Source organism: Drosophila willistoni, assembly GCF_018902025.1.
Source record: "Drosophila willistoni isolate 14030-0811.24 chromosome XL unlocalized genomic scaffold, UCI_dwil_1.1 Seg142, whole genome shotgun sequence".
NCBI classification, from domain to species: Eukaryota; Metazoa; Arthropoda; class Insecta; order Diptera; family Drosophilidae; genus Drosophila; species Drosophila willistoni.
The window spans coordinates 3,511,244-3,534,263 of NW_025814053.1; the positions used below are offsets into that span (position 1 = coordinate 3,511,244).

Consider the following 23,020-nt stretch of genomic DNA (forward strand, 5'->3'; position numbering starts at 1 on the left):
TCATGTATTTATAGAAATATCGAATTCGTACAGTGGCGGACACGAATTTATGACGTTTTATTTTTTTTTTGACTTTAGCTTTAACCCCATACAAAATTCAGATTTTCAGTTGGCTCCAAATGGAGAGTTGGGGCTAATTTTAAAATTTGTGGAACGCAGTTTAGCTTAGTTTTGCAAGATCTTCAAAGAAATCATACTTCTACATACCTACATATCTGTAATATTTATGATATTAAAACGTCATAAACGTCCCACCCAAACCCTGAGTTTTCTTTGTTCAAATGCACCTGTGGAAAAAACAGAATAAAGTCCATTTTTACGGTTTATCATCTGAATATAATAACCAACAAATTACAGAAAAAATTATTCCATTAAGTTAATTAGAAGCCGAGAAAATCAGACCCAAAGGCAAAAAAAAACGTCATAAATTCGTGGCCGCCACTGTAAATGAGTCCTTAATGAGATGTATACATACATATATTCCTACAGGATCATCATTTTCAATTAAGACCTGTAAGGGACAATTTTGGTTGTTTCTTGTTCCCATAACCGAATCATACCTCCCAAGGAAATTGGATAATATTTTTGATTAAAAAGAAAAGCATAATTTAAAGAACTTCATTGCTTAGGTTTTTCTTGTAATTTTTCTTCTTTTTATTGTTTTTTTTATTTTGTCTGTATTTTTTATTATTTTTTTTATGTTTTGTATTTTTAGTTTGAATTTTTATCTCATATTTTATCATTTCCTTGGCTTTTCATGTCATTTCGCTGCGTTGACGGTTTTATCCTTACATATACACAAATATGTATGTATGTACATACATATGTATGTATTTATCTCCCTCTATTTCAGCTGTTTAACCGTTGCCAACAGTTTGGCGTTTTGCTTTTTCTTTTCTGTTTTTATTATATACTCTTAATTATTCTTAAATACATTAAAAAAATACATAAAATATTTGTTTGTTTTTTGTTTTTCATATTATGTATATATACATATGTATGTATACATATATACACACATTCGTATGCATGTGTTGTTGTTTACCTGTTGTATATGTATGTATGAATGTTATTATATAAATAAGCTAACTTTATATGGTTCATATATTGTATTTGGTATTGTATGTACTTATGTATGTATGTATGTACATATGTATGTATAATTATGCACTCACTGGGATTATGTTGAAAGAAAAGAACAACTATATGTTATTCGTAGCTTTCTTTTTCTTTCCGTTTTTCGGTTCAAAGAATTCACATTGTTGGAGTGTTACATACACATATAACGGTATATCAACGTACAGTATTTGCGGGAGGCGTGGGGGGACAATAAAGAATAAAAGGAAAAGACACGGTAGAGGAAATGAAAATCACTGCAACTTGACTATTTCCTTTTTTGTTTTTTGGTTTCTTTAATTTATAATCTCTAATACTATGTATGTGTGTTTTGTTTATTTGCCGCAAAATAAAATGCAAACGATTTAGAGTTAAAACCAAAAATCATAGTAATAAAATATATTTGTATGTGTCTGTGTGTGTTTGTTTGTATATGTATAAGTATGTGGCAGCCCTCTTGCCTAATGGCCCCCCTTATTCTGCTTATTCGTATGGATCAAAAGGCTACACAGCCAAGTTGATCTTTTGCAGAACCTGAATGTTGCAGTTTTTTGTTGTTGACGTTTTGCTTTTTGGTTGACATTTTTTTGTTTGTTTTTGTTTTCGTTTTTTTTTCCATAATTATTAAACTAGTTTTTCACACAACTTAAAGTTTCGCCCCTTTTTATCTCACTGTGTCTGCATGTGTGTGTGTGTGTGTGTGTGTGTGGGTATATAATTATATCAGCTTCTGGACTGGACCTTTTTTTGTTTTTTTTTGTTTTACTTTGCTCTATTCTCTTTTTGTTTTAGATGCGCTTTGGAATCGTATCGATATCGATGGCATTATTCTCGGGCTCTTCATCCTTTGGCGGTTGGCCACGTTGCTGCTGGGCAGAATACGACAGTTTCATACAGTTGCATAAACAAGATCGAAAAGAGAAAAAAATTGAATAAAAGGAAACAAAATAGAACAAACAATAACAATATAAAATATCTAAAAAGCTAACTTTGACGGGGCCAAAGTTCATTTAACCTTTAGGTTTTCAACTCCCCATCTGTGACTCACATAACCTTTAAATACAAGTCTAACTCGGTCTCATTCACACGCATTCTGGTTCTGTATTCTCTCGCTCTCACACATAAAAGTAACTTGCGTTATAGTCAGTCGTTCGATCTGAAGAATTGGATTAATAAACTTACGTAGTTTTATTGTTCATTTTTAAAAACTTCTAGAGTCAGAGACGACTATATCGACTCGGTTATTCAAGTTGATCAAGAATTATGATAGCTAATCTGCATAATTTTTGCTTCACTCTTGTCGGGGCTTTCCCAAATTTGTAAAATTCTACTTAGTAGATTACTGACGAGTATCTCATGAATACGTCTGAGAGTCTATCGGACAATTTTGTTCTTCATTCGTCAGCTGATTTGAATGTTTAAGGAAAATTCAAAAATAATTTCATATCGGACCAAACTAGTCTTTAATTATTCTTGTCCAAATTGGCGCTTACTATTACCATATATACATACATATATCTAGTGATATATGTATGTGATTGTACAATAACTAATTTAACTTAAATTAAAAAAAAAGACAAGTGTATTTGTATATGTATTTTTTTGTAAGTGTTGTGTATGCAAATGCAGTGTAAAGGCATGTAATTCAAATATGATTTGAAATCCGATTTAAAAATTATAAATTTCATTCATGCGAATTGTGTATTCAATGAATCAAGTCTTTCTATTTGCGTTAATCAAATTGCAGAAACATTGTAGAATCAAGCAGGATACGACAATCTGTATTAGTTCGATGACTATAAAGTCCTCGCCATAATGCAACGTCCATTTAGCTTCTAAAGTTTTCTTTATGGAGAGAGTCTAGAGACGATGAAACGCGGCTGATTTTACTGTATAATCTTTAATAGGTTTCAAGTAGACCAAATGTGGCTATAAATGTAGTTTCTGAAAGTGTCGTGAGTTGTCTGAAGTGCATAAATGTGTGTTCGAGTGTGATTTGACGAGTCCCAAGCCAAATGAAAATTGATTTCTAATATTAATAAAATCAACGAAAACAAGAAAAAAAAGTGATTTATTTAAGGTAATTAGAAAATTAAAAGTAATTAAACAAAGTGAGCAAATAAATAAATCGATTTTGAGCAAAATTCATTATCAGCGACAGCAAGCGTAGATTTCTGATCCTGGTTCAAGCTCTTCTTAAGGTGAAAGTGAAATGGCAATAGTGGCAAGTGGTTGCTTAAGTTGGAGTGAATGGGAAAGACAGACATACAGAGATAGTAGATATTTATGTGGGAGGAAAGTGTAAAGAAAGAAAGTAGTATAGACAGAGAGAAAGAGAGTGAGAGTCACAAGCTTTGGTATGCCAAATAGATCTGTATGTTTAAGCTTCCGCTTCGGCATCGGGATCAGGACGACTCAATATCTCCTGACATAGAGCAATATAGTCCTAAAGATTGTTTACCATAAAAATTATAGAAAAGAAAGCCAAAGTTAAAGCACAAAAAAAGTAAAGACATGGAAACACGTATACAGAAGTCTACACAAAAATTAACTCGAAGTATTTTACACATCAAGGACCACGAAGAAAGCAACATAGATTTGACCAAAAATGATGAAATTCAATTGTGTTTGGGTTTTTTTTTTTTATGATTTTGTATTTAAATATCAGTTTCCTTTTGTTTTTTTTTTTGTTTTTTTTTTTATTATTATTGTTACTTTTAGTTAGTTGTTATTATTATTATTATTATTATTTTCTGCTTAATCAGATGCAAACGACTTTAGTTCGTTTCTGTATCTGCTTCTATATATATAGAACTTTGTATGTTGCAATATATGAATATATATTTATAGGTATATTTTATTGCTAATTTTGTTGTTCTTATAAAATGTTTCACTTTTTTTCTATTTATTGTGTCCTTTTTATCCTTTCATTATTACTTTTTTTTTGTTTTGTTTTTTAGTTTGCTCTACTATTCTTAGGATATACAATAAAAAACAATAAAAGAAAAGCAAAAGAGAAATAAAATTTTAACTTGGGTTATTCTGATTACAAAATTCGTAATACTTAAAAAAAATATCAAAAAGGTTTTTAAGAGACCCTTCCAAAGCTTTTTCAAGTTTTTCAAAGTCCACATTAACAATGTTTCAGATTCTTTTGTATTACAAATTTTTCAAATAACCCAATCCTAAAGTAACATTTAACTACACATACGTATGTATACGTATATATATATATATATATATATATACATGTATGTGTGTGTATATGTGTGTTGTAGGAGAAGAACCGAAATATTGTAAAACTAATTGAATAAACCCCCCCCGTTCGTTTTCTTCCTCTCTCGCAGACTTAACTAAATCTAGAACTTAAAACAAAAAACTCTTTTTATCTCATCATAAACAACTTTTCTACAAATTTTAGGAGAAAAAAAACTAACTCTATTACATATATAATATAGATTTTGCCTGCCATAAATGTTCAATGTGTAACATGGGTTTAATTTCATTCGCTTTATATATGTATCTATGTAAAAAAAAAAAAAAAAAAAAACGATTTAGTGTATGTCTCCTCTTTTTTTTTAGTTGGGGTTAAAGGGGGGAGGAATATATCCAATTGTGCGGTTCAGTTTCATCCGTCGTTGATCATAGTCATCATTATCATCATCATCATCATCATTGAAGTCGTCAATACTAAAGTATACCTTTCCGATCCGTTTATTGCTTTACTTCTTTCGAGAGGTTCGGTGACAATTTTTGGCCTTTTTTTAAACTTAACCGATTTAAGTTTAACCGATAAATGAGTGTGTGTGCGTGTGTGTGTTCGGAATTGGATGGGAATTTGTTGTGTAAAAATGATAGTGTGTGTGGGTGTTTATTGATTATGTATGTGTGTGTGTGTGTGTGTGGTTTTAGTGTCCTTGTGTATGTGTGTGTGTGGTGTATGTGGTTTTTATGCTAAAGTGAAGATTATTTAGGTTGCTTTTTGCGGTTTCTTATGGTTTTTGTTGCTCACTTGCTGCTTGCTTTTTTGCTCAATTATATTTTTGTTGTTTTTTTTTTTTACAATTTTATTATTAGTATTATCAATATAATGAATTTTTAAATGCATTTTTTTTGTTGTTTTAGTGTTGATTATAATGTGTGAATTTTCTTACATTTTTTAAATTTTGCTTTTAATTTTGGAAGTACTAAGTTGCTTATATAAATCGTTGTGATTCCTACAATTTTATTTCTCTTTGTCTCTCTCTCTTGCGCTCGTTCGCTTTCTGCGTCACTCACTAACTTGATTAGTTTGTGGTGTTGTCTCTTTCTGGTCAAGTGTTGCCAAACACAGAAAACAAAACAGAAATTGTATAGCATACAAAAAGGATCAAAAATATGCAAAAATAAAAGGGGGATATAAAATGCATTCATAAAATTTGCAGATTTTTTCCTTTTTGTAACACAAATATCAAAATAAAAACAATAATATAAGCAATTTAAAAATGTGTAAACATTTCCTTTGGAAAACCAAAAAATGAAGGGGAATAACACTTATTGTAGGTGGCTGCCGAAATGTGCATAAATGATAAATGGCTCGTGGATTGTAGTGGTTTTCAATGAATGGGTTGCAAGTGTTTATATATGTATTATATATGTATATATATATATATACATATATATATAGATGTATGCATGTACAATACATACATTTCTAAACATATACATATTATATTTTGAATGGTTTGATTTGTGCGTGTTTAGACTCGGTTTTCTTCGTTTTGTTTCTTTTGTTTTTACATTTTCGACTACATTTCGCTTTAATTTATTTTAATGTTTTTTGTTTAATTCTTGTTGTTTTTTTAATGTTTCGCTTTTGTTTTAATAATATATAAACGCAATTGTTCTTAAATTTGTTTAATATATATATGTATTTTGTTGTTGATTTTTGTATTTTTTATTTGTTTTTTTTTCTTTTTGTTTTGTTTTTTGTTTGTATAAATGATTTTTTGTTTTACTCCTGGCGTGCACACTCAATTCTAACCGTTTATCTGTCTCTCTCACTCTCGCCCTTTTGCCTCTCCTACTATCGTGTATTATCGTTTTTCCACTCTATCGTTATCTCTTTCTTTTCCGCGTGGCTTGCTGGATTCGAAACTATGTCTCTGGTTTCTTTTTTGTTTATCGTATTTTCAAAATTTGTTTTTTTTTTTAAATTTATAATTTTGTTGTTCATGATTTTGTTGTTGTTGTTGTATGCGGTTTTTTTGTTGTTGTGTTGGTGTGTTAGTGCATGTGTGTGTGTGTGTGTGTGTTTTTGTAGATAATTCAAATTAGTTTTTCTTAAATGGGAATGGAAGAATTCGATCGATCGATATATATATATTTATATATATATATATATATATATGTATATATATATGGAATGGAATACCAACATAACAATGTTCATTTAGAGAAGGAAGCGGCGATAGGGGAATGCGAATGGCGAGGATAATTGTTAAGGATATGGAGAATGTCGTCATGAATGTCGTGGATACGCATGGATGTGTGTGTATTTGTGTGTTTGGTGTATGTAGGGGAGAGAAAACAAATAAAAAAAGAACGTATATATATATAAATATGCTTAGTTAATAGTTTTCAATCAGAGCTCGTATTAAAAACTTTGAAAAATTCTTTTTCAAAAAAAAGTTTATGCTTATCAAAAATTTTGAAATTTTTCCTTTTAATAATTTATCAATTAATTAAGGCTATTTCTTTTGAAAATCTAACTAAATGTAATTTTATATTCTAATTTATAATTTCGAAACTGCCAAGTTTTGGAAACCAAGTTATTAGGTTTAATTTGAGAAACGAGACATGTCTTAAAAATATTTTCACTATGTTTAAAAATCTCATGAAGTTTTTCTATATAAAACTATAAAATATCAAGTTAATGTCAATATTTGCTATCGATCGATCAATACTGATTAGTATTGCAGTTCCTGATATTAAGATTTCTTCTGGTTATAATACGAACTCCGATTGGTTTTTAGTCATATATACATATATATGAGGAAAAAACTATTGTGTTAAATTGATTTGTTTAGTGTTTTGGGATTAGTTTTCTTGTTTTATATTAGTAGATTTTAAATTTACCGCTCGTAGTGGCATTTTGAAATTAGCTGCTGCCTGTAGTTGAATTTGATAAGCTAAGCTGTGTATTTTAAAGCCGTACAGCCTAACGAAGGACGAAGAAGATGGACAACCAAAGAAGGGAGAAAAATAAGAATAGAGAAAAATCATTATTTGCATATAAATTTCATATATATGTGCACTTGAATCTTTATAATCAAGAAGAAGCCAATGATTGGGTATTCGGGTGTTTGGGTGTTTGTTCTTGATTCTTGATACTCTTCTTGATTCAAGTCTGTCTTTAATCTATTTCTTCGTTGAGATCGGCGTCAACATACCTTGGAACAAATTGATTAGTAGGACGCTTAGGGCGATATTCAGGATGCACCATAAATAGCATATGTGGAAATCCAGTACCAAAATAGGCACCATCGGTATGATGGTGACGCGATGATTTTGGTGTATAAACATCAATACATTTGGGACAATAAGTCTTGACCATTGCCTCGCCGGGTATATCAGAAAGTCCTGTAAGATAAAACAAATGGAAAACGATTAAAAACTCAACAAGTTAAACTATAGAGATAATCGATCTCTCATTACTCTTTTGATTTTATTAAAACTTAAAACTATCTTTTGTTAGTCCATTATACAAAAGTGTAATTTTCTTTCTTTATGTCTGATGGATGGCAAGCCGTCTATAATATAGTAGTGAATATTATTCCGATAATATCCAAAACTATATTCTGATCTGATTTAAATTGTCAAGAAGTATTAAATGAAATACGTATCACAGACTCCACTTATTATATTGTCCCTATGTGCCTTTAACTCTTTGCAATATTCTTTAAGTTTAAATCGAGTCAAATAATAGTAGTACAGTCTGTATTATAGCAACAAAAAACTAATTTTTAATTGATTTTCTACACTTAATTTAGTATACGACGCAACAGCTTTGTTTATTATATAAACCCATCAAAATAATTCTATTGAGGAGCTATTTAATGAGCCAAGAAATACTCTATTAAATAAAATACTTAATTTTCGAAGGGGAAACATTCAGATTCAAGATTCATTTATATTCACAAAGAGCAATACAAAAAACTAATGAACATCTAAAATTGGGGAAAACTAAAAGTCGACACCTAACCACTCGATCTTTCCCAATTGCTGTAGACGTTGATGTTTGCGCAAGGTTTGAATATTTTGACGAGAGTTAAACGAAAATAATTAAGATAATTTTATATCATGGTTCTTTATTTATAAAAAGGATGATAAAAAGGATCCCAAAATCATAGAATACCATGCCCAGTGCACTACCAAAACGGTCAAACAAAGAAGTCGAAGAATTACTCAGTCTTTTCTATGATGTTGCTGGGCCTTCGATTCCCTAGGATAACTAGGATAATTTGTATTCGAGAGGTATGAGTATATTTAAGGGGTTACGCCACCCCTGAAAAACAAAAAAACTTTTTTTTTTTTTCCTCTAAAAATCCTCTATAGTTTTAAGAATCTTTTACACTTTACATCATATCGGTATTCGAATTAGTTACAGCGTTTAGAAGTGAGCGCGGCCGAGTCGGCCCCGACGCGGTACATTGTTTTCTTTTGCGTTTTTCTCGAAACTACTTTTTTTGAACCGGGGTGTCAAATATCTCCGAATCTACTGGACCGATTTGGCTTAAATTTTTACCACATATTCTTTACAGTGTTGGGTATCCGCCCACGTAGGATTTTTTGATTTAAGGTTTTGTTTGGAAGTTATGAATTTTTTTTAGCCAAAAATGTTCTCCGAAAAAGAGCGTTTTTTGTTCAAACAGCCGCCATTTTGCCAAAAAAAATTTTAAAAAAAATCCTACGTAGCCTTCCTGAATAACAAGATTTTTCTTTTTGGATTTTTCGGGTGATGCTTAGCCGAGAAATTTGACACCCCACCTGCAAGGATTTACAAATCATGGTGGCACTTGCCGGCCCATATCTCCGCCATTTTGTTTTTAAAAAATATTTATAATATATAAATATTCTTTAAAGTACCCTCAATCTGTGTATAATAAAAGTTTTTTCCTAAATTGTATACTGGCCGCACAGCAATAATTCATTTTTTCACCTGTTTTTTGGACCTCAGGGGTGGCGTAACCCCTTAATGAAGTGGCACGAATAGTCGCCCAATCTAAATCTGACTCGAACATTGTAAAGCGACGTTATGAAGGGCTTAGCTTCTGCCAAATAAATCTTTGGCCAGTTGGAGGCGTCTCTATGTCACCTGAAATTGATCACGTTTAGTGGAATTGCATTTCATGTCGCTAGGTAGCTGGACAAGCCAATGATAGCCAGGCCAATGAATCTTAGCTACCTCTCAATTATCGAAATTTTACGATTGTTTCTTGGAATTAGAACTTGTTTATTTACAAGTTATTGATACTTGAATATTGCACTACTGTTCTTTGGTTCTCCCTAAATGAGGGGAATTTTTGTTAAATCATCAATATTCTCGAATAATGAAAGGGGAGTGTTGTTTAATTGTTAATTGTTGTTTTAAATATTAATGATAACAATCCATAAAATAAATATGGATACCAAAAATTCTCACTAAGGCATTAAAAACAAGAGTTTTAAGCTGAACAAAGGCACTACTACCAAATATGAATGCCTACATACACACCCACATATGTATATGTATTATATAGATCGTCTAATAATGACATTTCCGTTTTGATACAATTTTCTTTAATCAGTTTTTCTTACCCAATGGCAACATGGGCTGGCTCTCACAGTAGACACGTGGACAATGGCCAAAATCACCAGTTTGATATTTCTCAATCATTTGAGCGATGCCGCGATTTGTCAATATATATCTAGCATGTATTAAGCCATAGAGCATTTCAGCAGCCTGTTCGGTCATATCCGATTGCAATGGATTGTCCTCGAGTTCATCCTCTTTAATTGAATTGTATACAAAACATTATTATTATTATCATGTGAGATATGAGATGTATCGTAACCTGAGATGCACTTACCGGGTTCCAGGTCCAATATCATATCCAAGGCTTGACGATAATTGGGCACCTGTTCATTTAAACCAGTTAAATTGAACTTATCCTGTATATAGTCCTCATCGACCTGAAATTACAATTCAAATTTACGATTATAATGGATTATGTTCAAATAAAAGTCGACTATGTACAGTTGGCCACATAATTTGCCCCACCTTGTGGCACATACATATGTACATATATACATACTCAACACAACACACACACACACACACACATACACACACGGACACCCAAAAAGTAAATGCAATTGTTGCACTTAAATTATGAGCGCGCGCTGTCCTCTTGCTTAGATAATAAACCCATTCATATCCACATCACATGCCACAGAAAATCCTTTCGGGTTGTTGCTTACCTCACAGAAGAACTCATTGCCACGAAGCCCACAGAACCAGGTGACCCAAGAGACTTCCTCGGAGCTGCTCATTTTGCTACAGCAGAAAAAATGAAATGAGAAAGAAAAAAATGAAAATGAAAATCCAAATGAAATGAAATGGAAAAAAATTTTAGTGATGGAGCACATGCCCAAACACACACGCGCACACAACAATATACTATTCACTCCTTTCTCTGCCAAAGGATCTCGATCTCCTCCGTTTTGATGACTTGGTTAATTTTGTATTACTCTATGCTTTTTTTATTAGATTAGTGTTTTCTGATCATATTATTTTTTTCGTTTTTTTTTTCACCTACATTAAGGGAATTATTTTTGCCGGAGGTGTGGTGGAGCGGAGCGGCGAAAGTCCCGCAATCGATAGTAGGAAAAATGGCGGCGTCGATATCGCCAATGCAACACAACAAAAATAAAATCCTAAAATTTAATGTTATTCAATTTACACGTTTCGCATAAACCGCTATTATCACTAATTGTGTTTTGTATATTTTCGTTAAATAAACAAAATATAAAATTTTTTTTATGAAAATACAACGTTTCCGATGTTACAATTTATGTGAGCAAGTAGTGATGAGAAAAAATTTCGTGACTGATGAAGCACTGCCTACTTGATTTTGACTGGTTGCTTCAAAGCGACAGTAGCAATTTGTCTGTAGCGATCCTTGATTTAAGGTTTTTCTTGTCAAAAATTAATAAATAGCTATACAAATTCTTCTTATTAAAGTCCACCACTATTACACACAACCGAGCAAGTCAGTCTAAATAAGCTTATGAAATAAAAAAAATGCACATTAGGTATTGCACTATACAAAACAATAGATGTAACTAATAAGCTTTAAGACCATTTCACAAGGACCTTTCTTTGATTCGAAACTAATGCTTTTGAATGCGTTTTATTCTTTTTACCACATATCACGGTTGTCACTGTTGAAGGTTGTCGCTCATCGCTAATAGGCAAGACCCATACATACATACAGGCTTACTAAATATACACACACACACATGCAGGCACATGCTCAAAACACATTTACTAAATTGAATTTTCATAACATTAGATTTTGGCTTTAATTGTATTTTTAATCACTCACTTAAGACCGGCGACTTACCTAAATAATAATAATTAATTAAATTTTATTTCACGAAAACTTCAGTATTTGAGTTGTAAGTATTTTTTCGGTTGGTATTTTTTGATCGGTATTTAAGTGAATGGGCTTGCCACCTGATTGAAATTTCACAGAATTCTTGAAAACGCTGCCAGATGTTAGGCCGGCTGCATTCTGGTAACACTATATTTATTTACATCAATGGGCAGCCCCAAACAGCTGATTTGATGTAGCACGTGTGGCTTGTATTGAAATATATCGGCATTTATTTGTATTATTAAAAAACTTTTGGTTTATAGCAATTTAAATTGATCCAGATGACCAAAACAGAGCCCAAAAAGCGCTCTAAGGCCCCTGCAGGCCCCAAGCGCTATTTTGATTCCTCAAATCAAGGAGATGGCGACGGCGAATTGGAACCTATAAAACTAAAACGCAAAACTCAACAGAATTTCCTAGGCGATTTTATAAAAATGACCCAAAGCAAGAGTAAACCAAAAGATAAACTTAAAGTGAAACCCCCTAAGAAAGAAAAAATATCCCCACATCTGGTGGAAAAATATACCCGTGGCGATAAGGTGGAATCACGAGGCGTCAAAACGCGTCACTTCAAGGAGCAGCAACAGCGTAAGGAAGTCTATTTGGAATATGCCACCGAACAGGCGGCCCGAACCGAACTTCTGCTGACGGAGACGCCCGGTCAACTGGAAGCTGACGAAGAGGAGACAACAGCTAGCTTTCGTCAGGGTGAAATAGTTGCGAATGTAGACCTTCAATCGGCGGCAAAACATTTCCAGCTGCAGCTTGACTTTGGTCCCTACACTATGAGCTATACGAAAAATGGTCGACATTTACTCTTGGGCGGACGGCGTGGACATGTGGCTGCCTTTGATTGGGTCACCAAGAAGTTACACTGTGAATTTAATGTCATGGAGAGCATCAGCGATGTCCAGTGGCTGCATCTGCCTACCATGTATGCAGTGGCCCAAAAGTCTTGGGTTTATTTTTACGACCACAAGGGCACCGAATTGCATTGTGTGAAGCGATTAAACAATGTGAATCGTTTAGACTTTCTGCCCTATCACTTTCTCTTGGCTGCGTCAAATCGAACTGGATACTTATCGTGGCTGGATGTCTCCCTGGGAGAGTTGGTGGGCAATTTCAACACTGGCCTGGGCGATATACGTCTAATGAAGCATAATCCAAGCAACGGGGTCGTCTGTGTTGGCGGTGGCAAGGGCGTAGTGTCCATGTGGTCTCCAAAAGTGCGAGAACCCTTGATCAAATTGCTTACCCATGGCACAGCCATGACTGCCTTAAGTGTTGATCCCAAGGGTCGGCATTTGGTTACCGCTGGCCTGGACAAAACGGTAAAGGTGTGGGACTTGAGAATGCTTAATGACCAGCCTTTGGCTCTGTTCCACTTACGTTTGCCGGCCAATCAATTGGATATATCACAGCGTGGCATGTTGGCCCTTTCCCAGGGCACTTATCTGGAGGCCTATACGGATATTCTATCCGGCGGTGGCACCGGTGACCCCACAAAGCTGCCATATCTACGTCAACGTTGTGATGCCTTCGTCCATGGCCTCCACTATTGTCCCTATGAGGATGTCTTGGGTGTATCCACGGCAAAGGGTTTTGTTTCGTTGCTTATTCCTGGCTCGGGAGAACCCAATTTCGATGCCCTTGAGGATAATCCGTATGAGACGAGAAAACAACGTCGCGAACACGAGGTTCACGCCCTGCTCGAGAAAATCCCCGCCGAATTGATAACCATGGATCCACAAGAGATTATTGGTGTCGATGCGCCCACATTGCAGGAAAAGATCGATGCCAAACGGCAATTGTTCCATTTGAAACCAACTAAAATTGAAATGAAATCTCGCCGCAAAATGAAAGGACGTGGTGGCACAGCCAAAATGGCTCGCAATAAACAAATTGTCAAGGATCTTAAGCGCAAGGTAAGTGCATAACAAGTTCGAGAAACGTCTATGAAAGTAAATACTATAAATTTGATTCCCATAGGAGTTCATATCGGACATCAAGAAGGCCAAGCAGAATGTTATAGCGCAAAGCAGAAGCAAAGATGCAGGAGATGAGGCCTCCAAATTCTCTTCCAAAACCAAACAACGTTCTGTCTTGGATCGTTTTAAGCCCAAGAATCAAAAGAAATCACAGAAGAGTTAATAACTATAATACATTTTTGTATTTTCTTATTTAAGTTTTTAATTTCTCTTTTTTTTGTATGTACAAACAAATAATTAACTTAGGTCCTTAATTATATGTAATTAACGATTGAAAATAGCTCATCAATTCTTGATCGATTTGGTTCTTTGTTTGAACTTCAGCTAGAATGGTTCTTAATTGATCTCCATTGCCCTCCAGTTGCTTGGCATAGTAAAAAAAATTCAAGATACGCGTTTGATTCTCGTACTTGATTTGACCGCCGCCTGCGATTTGCAATTTCTCCAAATTTTGAAGGATCTGCGGAGCTGAAACTATGAGAGCATTCAAAAATGTGGAATTCATTTGACGACTCAACGTGGCCATGGCCCTAAGCGTACCCTCATTTATTGAGGGCTTCATCAGCAATTGAGGCAGGTAATTGAGAAAGTTCACAAACTTTTCATTGCCACCGAATTTTCTATATAGTCGCTCCTGTTGAATAACTTCACTTAGCAAACTGAGCATACGATTGGCCACGCCCTCACGTGTGGTAAAACCTTGTTGTTCATACGCCTCCATTGAGAAGCTCAACAGATCTTTTAGTTCCTGTGGCACTAGATCTAGAAGATCGAAATCCAAATCTAATAAAATGCAACGCAAAGCTTCAACCACTTGCAATTGCTCGAAGGGATTTAGAGTCTTCAGATGGCTTAGAGTTATATGCAAATAGTTGATAAGATTTTTAAATAATTTGGCTTGATTGGGTTGGGGCAAAAATTTGCAGGTCAAGTAGATTAAGCTTAGATTCTGCTGATAGCAATATTCTCCACCAATCAGTGAAGATTTTCCGGATTTCTTCTTGACTTCAGGCATCTGATGATACGGAAAATTGGAGGCATCGTTCTCAAGAAAGTTGTTCAAGAATTTCTTTGAGTAGTTTTCCACCAACCATTTACTTAACTCTTGGGTATTATTTGTGGACTCGTATTGGTGGATCAGAGACCACAATTGTGTCATTAGATTTACCAAGACACTTAGACTTGCTGCCGCATCCATGCTGAGCAGTAATTGATGATGATGCTGCTGCTGATCCTTTTGTTGTTGCTGTTGCTGCTGTGGTCTCACCTCCAGCCAATTGTCCTGAATAAGGGGCATCAGTTGCTCCACATAACGCTGCAGTTGCAAGCTTTTTCCTTTCACATTCTTCTCCTGGCAAATGGCATAAAGCTCTCTTATGTCCACTCTAAAGGGTGACAACACATTGTAATATTGAGGCTTATGATCATCATAGTGGATTAATTTGTTGAGGCTGGAGTTGTGCGTGACATGGGAATCATCCTCTTTTAATGTCTTGAGAATCTGTTCCAATCTGAGCATTACTTTTGTACGCCATTTGATGGTGGACTCTTTACCTTGGCCCAAATTAAGGGTTAACAAGCGATTACTTTTCTCTTGATCATGGCGGGAACGTGATATCATATCAATGAAGTTGCCAATTATAATATACGAGCTCTTTTCGGCCAACAATTTGGGTGGGACGCGTTCCAACAGAACGTCCAGCATTAGCAGCGAATCCTCCTGTATGGCCGGCTGTATATGGGTCATGGCACATCTCAAATAGCTCGATAAAATGTGAAAGAACGGAGCCACCGCTTCTGGTGACAGCGCCTCCATTAGACTATCCAAGGCCTTGAATGACTCCAATCGTGTTGCATGCTCAATGTCCAAGGAGCCCGATGCTATGCCCTGAAGCAATTCGCCCAGATGACCGATCAAATGTTCCGCTTGACCACTCTTTATAGAATCTCGGACATTCCGTAAGGCCTCCGATTTGTATTTGCTGCTGTGATGCTTTAGCCGTGAGAGGGTTTCCTTTAGGTTCAATTGCCGTTGCCCCTTTTCGTTGACTAGCGACTCCCTCAGCTGTTCGCGTATTTCAATTTTGCGAACCTTAAAGTCAGTTTTGGTGACATTCAAGCCCTTAGGTAATTTGGCTCCCTTTAGCTTTACTTTTGCCTTCTCGGCGCGCAGATTCTTCTTATGATGACCTCCCATTATTTACTCGAATTGTCCCTTCTAGGGCATTCAATTTAATATCGTTTTGTTTTGGTTTTTATAATCCAGCACGTGTTGCTCCTATGACCCGGCATGCGATTTTTCAACCTATTTCTTCACAATGCGCTGTTGTTGTGTGTAGAGTTTCAGTTGAATGCTCCCTTGTTTAAAGCTTTTTTAGTTTCGTTTGTCAAACTTAATTTCTTTTATACACTTGCAAGGTTTTTTTCAGTTAAAGAAGAAACGTATTAAGATTCAATTTGTTATTGGGCCACAAAACTTTTTAGTCGATAAATGCAACCAGAATTTTTACAAGCGAATCGGTTATTGGTGGTTTTCGACTATTTTCAACACTAAAATTTTGTTTTCTTTTCTCTGGCAACACCGTTCACGCAACATTGTGAGTGGCCACATTAGCACGCTGCCGCAAAAGTAACTAACGTTGGTTGAAAAATTTAGGTAGGCTTGCATTGTTAATAATATTAAATGCGCTGAATTCTAATTTATACAATTCCCGCCACAGAAGGATACAAGGTGTGATCGTCCGCCGTTGCAGAAATTTGTTGTTATTTTTGTTCTAGTGATTTGGTTGTAGCTGCTGTCGCCGCTGTCGCTACCGCTGCTTTTCGCTCTTCACCTCGCCGCTGAAAGTTTATTCTCGAATCATGCCGACCGATACGATTGTAAAAGTGCAGGAATATAAGGAAACTTTGATTACAAAGGCCGAGACATTGATCACGAAACGTTTTCCCGAGAAAATTGTCCAGCTTAATGAGTTGTTGGCCACGCCGATGTTTAACGAGCGCAATTTTATCGAGGTGCATCAGGACTTGAATATACCCGTATTGGCCCCGGTCTTGGTCAATAAGAAGTGCCCGGAAGAGGATGAGGCCGCCGAAGGTAACGATAACAATGACCATCCACCAACGAAAAGGGCGCGCAAAGACGTCATTGTTACGGGAACGCCGGTCTTGGCCCTGCCCACGGGATCAGTGCCGTGCAACAAACCGCTATGCGAAATGATTACAGTCGTGAAGCCGATTATCCGTAAACTGGTGGAAGATTGTAAGTATAGCCTCTTTCGCCCAAAAAAAAATCAACACAAAATGATTTCTGAGAATTACATTTTTCATACATCTCTCTCTCCCTCTTTTTCTATCTCTGTTAACCTCATGGTCATTAGCGAATCTATTGAAAATGTGGATTTCGTTCATGATACCGAAAATCGAGGATGGCAACAATTTTGGCGTCTCCATTCAGGAGGACACTCTCGCCGAGATACAGACCGTGGAATCGGAAGCAGCGGCCTTTTTTGATCAAATTTCACGATACTTCCTATCGCGGGCCAAGGTGGTCTCCAAGGTGGCCAAATATCCTCATATCGATGACTATCGACGTGCTGTTGTCGAGCTGGATGAGAAGGAATACCTCAGTCTGTGGCTGGTTGTCTGTGAAGTGCGAAATCGCTATTCCTCGCTGCATGACATAGTCATTAAGAATCTTGAGAAGCTGAAGAAACCCCGATCTTCAAACACTGAAAGTTTATACTAAGAATGTTAGATGGGATGAAATGCATCGCCGTGATTCACAATATAATTTTTTTGTCTCTTAATTTTTTTTCTCGCTCTCCCTTCCTACTTTAAACGCCACTCCCTCACTGTCCTTTAAAATGCGAAAAAACAAAAACAACCAAAACAAAACCATAAAAAAGCAATGCCTAGCAGACACATAAAACATTCTATATTAATAGAAAAGTCTCAACAAATTTCCATTTACTACGCATCATAATTAACCATAACAAAAAGAAAAATGTCGAAACGAAAACTTAACTATTACTACTGATTTATTTAAGTAGCGTCAAAACGTAAGAAAAAAAACAATATTGAAATTCAAAAACCAAAACAAGGACAAGCTGTATTTCAATGAAGGAATGATGGGAGGGAAAACATCTAGTGTAATACATACATATACACAATAAATTGCCGATGCTGTATAGATTCCAACTAATGCTTATTTAGGCTATACGATATATAATATACAAAATAAATTTGTTTTTTAAATAAACGCGCCCAAACTGAACGCCTGCGAACCAAGCCCCTCGTCCATGAATCTGCAACAACGGTTGGACTTATGACTTTAAGCATATTATTTTCATTTTTTAACGGCCACATGATTCATCACAGTGACAATTCATGAGATCATTTTCCATAAATAATAATGCAAATCATATGTTTATTTATATTTCAGTTACAGTAAAGCAAAACATATTGGCGCTTAATGAAATTTATGCTATATTTTACATGAAATGATGCAATTGGTTGAACAAAATAGACAGACGACTTGTTGTTGAGTTTTTTTACACTTGAAATTACCGCCTTGCCACTGTAGCAACGAGTAATTTGTCAGCGAAGTGGCCAGTCTTGTTGTAGCAATGAGCTTTGTAGAGCGATCGTTTTCGATAATTAATAATCAAATTCAAAAAAAAGTAGGAATAAAAGAAGTTTTGGAATCTTTTTAAAAAAAGGTATTATTTGAATTTTAGGCACAAGCATAAATTTGAATAATCACTTAATTTATAAATATATATATATATATATATATATATGTGTATTTGTATATACAACTAGCATTATTAAGCATTACAACTATTTACAAACTAATATAGCTACAGTTCTATGACAAATTAGACATTATACACTTTTTTTTAATATATATAAAAAAGTAAATATGTGTATTCAGATATCAGAATATTAAAATTAGAGACAGATTTGAAGATTTGATCGTGTAGAAACAACATTGCACTTAACTTAAGGAGTGTTTTTGTTTTGTTTGTTAATCATTTACTAGTAATTTGTTAATTTTCAAGACGATAAGGCATTCTTGTGTGTGGGGTTAATACTTTTTGTGTAGATTTCCAAAGGGCTACAATAAATTTCGAGCTCTTATTGTTAATGGCAGTGAAATATATATGTTTATTTCTATTTCGTATTGATTTTCATTTTTCGTTTATTCGGAATTCGTCTGATTATTTTTTGTTTTCGTGTTGTTTTACTCCGTCTGCTCTCGTAGTATTAAAATTAAAACTTAGGATCCAAGCTTTATTTAAATAGATTCTTACATATATGTATGTATTATATATATATTTAATTATATGTGTACATAGATTTAGATATAAATATAACAAAAAATATAGTACAATCATTTCCCTCTTCAAAAAAAAAAAAAGTAACTCACACACAAAATTACAAAAAAAAAGAATTCAATAATAATAGTCATTCAAAGTCTCCCTTAATCAAGTTAACTAAACTTAATAACTTGTTGCATTAAGTAAACGAAATGGCACATTGAAAGTCCCACAACCAGGAGTAGGAAACTGAATTCACATGTGTCCCCACCAGTTGGCACTTGCCTGATAGTAGCCATCGTTGCCCCAATTGAGAAAGCTCAATGGCGGCGGTGGCGGCGTTAAACGTTTCACATCATCAAAGGTATCCCCCCTCTCATTCCCATTTCCCTTGTCCTTGCCTTTGCTCTTGTTGTTGTTGTTGTTGATATTGATGCTGCTGCTGGTGGAATTGTGATGACGCCGCCATTCGCCCACCCGTCTATGACCATGGCCCGCAGGTAGCAACAGAATCTTCAGCTTGTGGCGTTTCTTTTTGGCTGCGATTTGTCGTGCTAAATCCCAGCCGACAGTGCCCTCTTGTTAGAAAACACTATGCGTATTTTTGGCACCCAAAAACGGCTTCTCCTCGTTCATTTTCTCCAGATTACCACTGAGCGTGGGATCTGTGGGTCTTCGCCGTTTAAAGAAGCCGCATCTCCACATCGCATACGTGAACAGGGCCAATAGAACAAGGCCACCAACAACGGCAAGGATAATCATCCACATGGGCAGTGAGGTATCGAGCTGTTGATTGAGAAGCTCGGGATACGCTCGAGTCTCGACCTGAATTTTTGATTGTAAACAGAAAATTTATAAAAATGAATGCAATGTATTATCAGAGTCAGTTTTATCTTTAAATGGCTGAGGTAAGACTTTGGCGAAATAAGAGAAATTTGTTCCATAAAGTATGCAGTAGGTAGTTGAAAAGTAATTGATTTACTTAGTAATTTAAATATGTCATCCATTGTTTATAGCCAACTATAAAACACTCCAAACGTTCTTTGAAGTGCCAAATAAGTTATTTTACCACTGCACTTGGAAAGTATCCATTTTTTGGCTCTCTATTGCATACCCTAAGGAGCTAAATTTCCCAAATTGTACACTCCAAGATCTGACTATATGAGTTTAATTTAGATAGGTTAAGCTAGTTTAGTTTAGTTATTGCGATTTGCACTCACCTCTATATCATTGTTTTCCATCTCCTCGACACCGAAATCTTCGGGTATTTTGACATGGGCTGTCGATATGATGCGCACTCGATCCACTCTTGGATACTCAGTGACCAATGTGGAATTCCATAGACGTGCCTTGACTAGCACCTGAGCCTCTGATCGTGCCGCCATGTTGTAGATTTCACACTCAATTCGAATGCACTTGGCTGTACCCTTGTTGCAGTCCAGCTCAATGATGTCCTGTTTTTTGCCTTTACCGCCTCCTCCACTGCTGCTGCCTTCCCGTCCATCGAGAAGGCGCTCCAGTCGGGCCACCCTTTCGATGGCATTACGTGGCATTCGACTCAACGAATTCGAATGATGCTGATGATGACTCTGACTGCGATTGAAGTGCTGCATTTGCAGCGATGGACGCATCATCATGGACGCGGGTGCCCCTAAATACGCCGAATCCTGTTGCGGCTTGTTGGCCAACTTTAAGGGATTCACATACTCCGATGCCACGGTACATTCGCCCTGCCCGATTTCCACATTGGGCCGCTGCTCTATATATAGAAGGTACCGATCTTTCAGCGCTTCATCGGGATCGTTGTAGAGCGATAGGGGCCAATGGATGACCATGAGCACTTTCGGCGCTGTCGATGGTCCTTCATTGAATATGCTGAAACTATGGATCAATGGTGATCCCACATCTGACATTTCCATGGGCGAATCAGTCAGCTTCTCTGCTCCACTATAGAAACTCTGCTCGGGTATGGCCCAGCCCCGGAAATGCAATTTAGCGCGCCGTACGACATGCACGATGAGATTTTGATCGGGCAACTCTTTGCCCACCAGTTTTGATGTGGTATTCGCAAAGATGTGAAAGTTCATGGTTTTTTCCTTGGGCTCTAGGCCCTTGGGTTGAAAACGAATGGTGACAAATGTGGAGCTGCCACGCAGCATGGGATTACCCAAACTGCAAGCCACCAAAGTGGTATTGAAGCTATTGCAAGTGGCATTTGTCTGCAGAGAAGGAGATAGAAAGAGAGAGAGAGAGAGAGAGAGAGACCAATTAGTTAATTGACTTTCAGTGCAAATCTTCGGGGGTCACTTACCGGTTTCTTGGTGGCCACATAGGACACACTAGCCTGATGCTCTATAAATAGTTGCGCCTCATATGCTGAATCTGCCAGATTGGTAACATTGATCCTAACCTCCAGTTCTGTTTCATCCATTGTCCAGGTATATCCGTCAACTGTATAAATGGTCACAAGGAAAGGTGTCAATCATGCAACTGCTACTCCATGTGACTCGGTTACACTTACCTGAACGAGTTATATTTGGCTCTGCCCTGATGACCAGATCACTTTCGCATAGATCATCGTCGCCACAGTCCTTTTGGAATGTGCCCTCGAAGTCGATTTGTGCCCGCGTCTGATCCAATATGGGATTGAGTCGTATCAACGCCGATTCGGCCAATTCGTCCTCCACCAGTGTATACTTGAGGCGGAATCCAATCGGTGTCTGTATATCCCGTGTATTGGCCTTGATGTAGCCGGTGACCATTTGACAGCTGGTTCTACCATCGGTTCGCACCTTAACCACACGACTCACCACATTGCTGCGCTTGTTATCTCGATCGAAGAAGACCCGTGAGAATTTCTTTTGATGATCGAATGTCTCCGCCTCGACGCTATAAAGAAGACTGAGCTCCTTGTTCTGGCCATCGTAGGGATCGATGCTGCAGCACGCCTCGAAACTGAAACAGGTGAGATTCGATCCGACATCGGCCCGACAACCCGCCCGATTGGGATCAATGTTGCGGGTTTCGTTGACGCCGTGTGTTGTGCGAATACTGATAATTGGACGGGCCAGAAGGACCACAGCTGCCGATGAGTTGTAGGCACCAATCACCACATCCGGATAGGAGTTGTCATCGAGATCAGTTTTGCCCGTTATGCTGATGCCGAAAGTCTTGATGGGCCGCGACATGCCACGTCCGCCCAATTCGGAGGCTTGAATTTTCTGAGCAGGCTCAGCAATGAGGCCTTTCGGTGATCCCAGATAGATGTAGACCACGCCATCTCCCTCATAGGGTGCACCCACGGCAATGTCCTCGCAGTTGTCCTTATTCAAATCGCCAATGTTGGCCAGTGCCAAGCCAAAGCGACTCTCTGGTGCTCCTGTTAGCTTCAATGTGGCCCGCTTTGGCAGCATGTCGTTCTCATTCTGGTATATATAGACAGCTCCGCCCTCGGTTTTCGAAAAGTAAAGGGGAGCGCCGACTATCAAATCGGGCTTACGATCACCATTTATATCCGCAGTGGCTATTTCATAGCCAAAACTGGAGCCAAACTGTTCGCCATCGATGATCTGGGCCAATGGTATGGGATTGGCTCTCGATTGATTCTGGAATATCACCACTTGCCCATGGCCCTGAGAGCGTGGTGCACCCGCAGCGTAGGCCATATTATCATCATAATAATGGCCACCGGTCACCGACATGCCCAGATAGCTATATTTATCCACTGGCGAACGGGCTTCCGAATGCTCCGTATGATACATATACTTGTCACGCTCAAGGAAACTGCCACCGATTTTGGTCACAAAAATGGTGCCACGCCAGGTGAAGGGACCCGGTGTGCCCAATACCATGGTCTCATCCTCCAGAATGGCACTGGAAGTGCCCACCTGGCACAAGGCATAGTCCTCATGTTCCC

At 36.8% G+C, this 23,020-nt stretch overlaps 5 protein-coding genes across 11 annotated transcripts in view; 2 read left to right on the top strand and 3 right to left on the bottom strand.

The window, feature by feature from the left end:
- Positions 1-1,485: 1,485 nt before the first annotated feature.
- LOC6652916 (casein kinase II subunit beta) lies at positions 1,486-11,851 on the bottom strand. 5 transcript variants are annotated; one of them, XM_023181363.2, is made up of 7 exons: positions 11,763-11,851; positions 10,618-10,693; positions 10,227-10,329; positions 9,955-10,146; positions 7,548-7,737; positions 7,234-7,315; positions 1,486-1,985 (listed from the first exon to the last, which is right to left on the bottom strand). In XM_023181363.2, the coding sequence occupies exons 2-7, from the start codon at positions 10,687-10,689 to the stop codon at positions 1,905-1,907; spliced, it is 720 nt and encodes a 239-aa protein (XP_023037131.1). In that variant the 5' UTR covers positions 10,690-10,693; positions 11,763-11,851; the 3' UTR covers positions 1,486-1,904. The 5 variants fall into 5 exon arrangements, with proteins under 5 accessions (XP_023037131.1, XP_023037130.1, XP_002075481.1 ...); XM_023181362.2 differs by lacking the exon at positions 11,763-11,851 and adding an exon at positions 10,956-11,135; XM_002075445.3 differs by lacking the exon at positions 11,763-11,851 and having other exon boundaries at positions 1,486-1,982.
- A 102-nt stretch (positions 11,852-11,953) lies between these two features.
- LOC6652917 (WD repeat-containing protein 46) lies at positions 11,954-14,061 on the top strand. The gene is made up of 2 exons (XM_002075446.4): positions 11,954-13,720; positions 13,785-14,061. The coding sequence occupies exons 1-2, from the start codon at positions 12,077-12,079 to the stop codon at positions 13,944-13,946; spliced, it is 1,806 nt and encodes a 601-aa protein (XP_002075482.1). The 5' UTR covers positions 11,954-12,076; the 3' UTR covers positions 13,947-14,061.
- LOC6652918 (testis-expressed protein 10) lies at positions 13,960-16,287 on the bottom strand. Its single transcript, XM_002075447.4, has one exon. The coding sequence runs from the start codon at positions 15,978-15,980 to the stop codon at positions 14,034-14,036; it is 1,947 nt and encodes a 648-aa protein (XP_002075483.1). The 5' UTR covers positions 15,981-16,287; the 3' UTR covers positions 13,960-14,033.
- Positions 16,288-16,354: 67 nt separating this feature from the next.
- LOC6652919 (proteasome activator complex subunit 3) lies at positions 16,355-17,576 on the top strand. 2 transcript variants are annotated; one of them, XM_002075448.4, is made up of 3 exons: positions 16,355-16,439; positions 16,504-17,045; positions 17,164-17,576. In XM_002075448.4, exons 2-3 carry the CDS (start codon positions 16,646-16,648, stop codon positions 17,529-17,531), a joined length of 768 nt encoding a protein of 255 aa, XP_002075484.1. In that variant the 5' UTR covers positions 16,355-16,439; positions 16,504-16,645; the 3' UTR covers positions 17,532-17,576. The 2 variants fall into 2 exon arrangements, with proteins under 2 accessions (XP_002075484.1, XP_046867483.1); XM_047011527.1 differs by having other exon boundaries at positions 16,370-16,439; positions 16,507-17,045.
- Positions 17,577-19,189: 1,613 nt separating this feature from the next.
- Positions 19,190-23,020, bottom strand: part of LOC6652920 (integrin alpha-PS1) — a 52,657-nt gene continuing 48,826 nt past the window's right edge. For both annotated transcript variants that reach the window (XM_023181298.2, XM_023181299.2), the window contains 4 exons: positions 21,626-23,019; positions 21,416-21,555; positions 20,325-21,323; positions 19,190-19,929 (listed from right to left, as the gene is read on the bottom strand). In XM_023181298.2, coding sequence (XP_023037066.1) covers positions 19,687-19,929; positions 20,325-21,323; positions 21,416-21,555; positions 21,626-23,019 — 2,776 coding nt within the window. In that variant the 3' untranslated portion in view covers positions 19,190-19,686. The remainder of the gene's footprint in view (positions 19,930-20,324; positions 21,324-21,415; positions 21,556-21,625; position 23,020) is intronic.

Excerpts from the sequence above, each read along its gene's own strand:
- LOC6652919 (XM_002075448.4), top strand. The coding sequence starts at position 16,646 with ATGCCGACCGATACGATTGTAAAAGTGCAGGAATATAAGGAAACTTTG. Across the intron at positions 17,046-17,163 it reads CCGTAAACTGGTGGAAGATT|CGAATCTATTGAAAATGTGG; the intron begins GTAAGTATAGCC and ends CATGGTCATTAG.
- LOC6652917 (XM_002075446.4), top strand. The coding sequence starts at position 12,077 with ATGACCAAAACAGAGCCCAAAAAGCGCTCTAAGGCCCCTGCAGGCCCC. Across the intron at positions 13,721-13,784 it reads TCAAGGATCTTAAGCGCAAG|GAGTTCATATCGGACATCAA; the intron begins GTAAGTGCATAA and ends TGATTCCCATAG.
- LOC6652918 (XM_002075447.4), bottom strand. The coding sequence starts at position 15,980 with ATGGGAGGTCATCATAAGAAGAATCTGCGCGCCGAGAAGGCAAAAGTA.
- LOC6652916 (XM_023181363.2), bottom strand. The coding sequence starts at position 10,689 with ATGAGCAGCTCCGAGGAAGTCTCTTGGGTCACCTGGTTCTGTGGGCTT. Across the intron at positions 10,147-10,226 it reads GATATTGGACCTGGAACCCG|AGGATGAACTCGAGGACAAT; the intron begins GTAAGTGCATCT and ends ATTCAATTAAAG. Across the intron at positions 7,738-9,954 it reads CCAGCCCATGTTGCCATTGG|GACTTTCTGATATACCCGGC; the intron begins GTAAGAAAAACT and ends TTTATCTTACAG.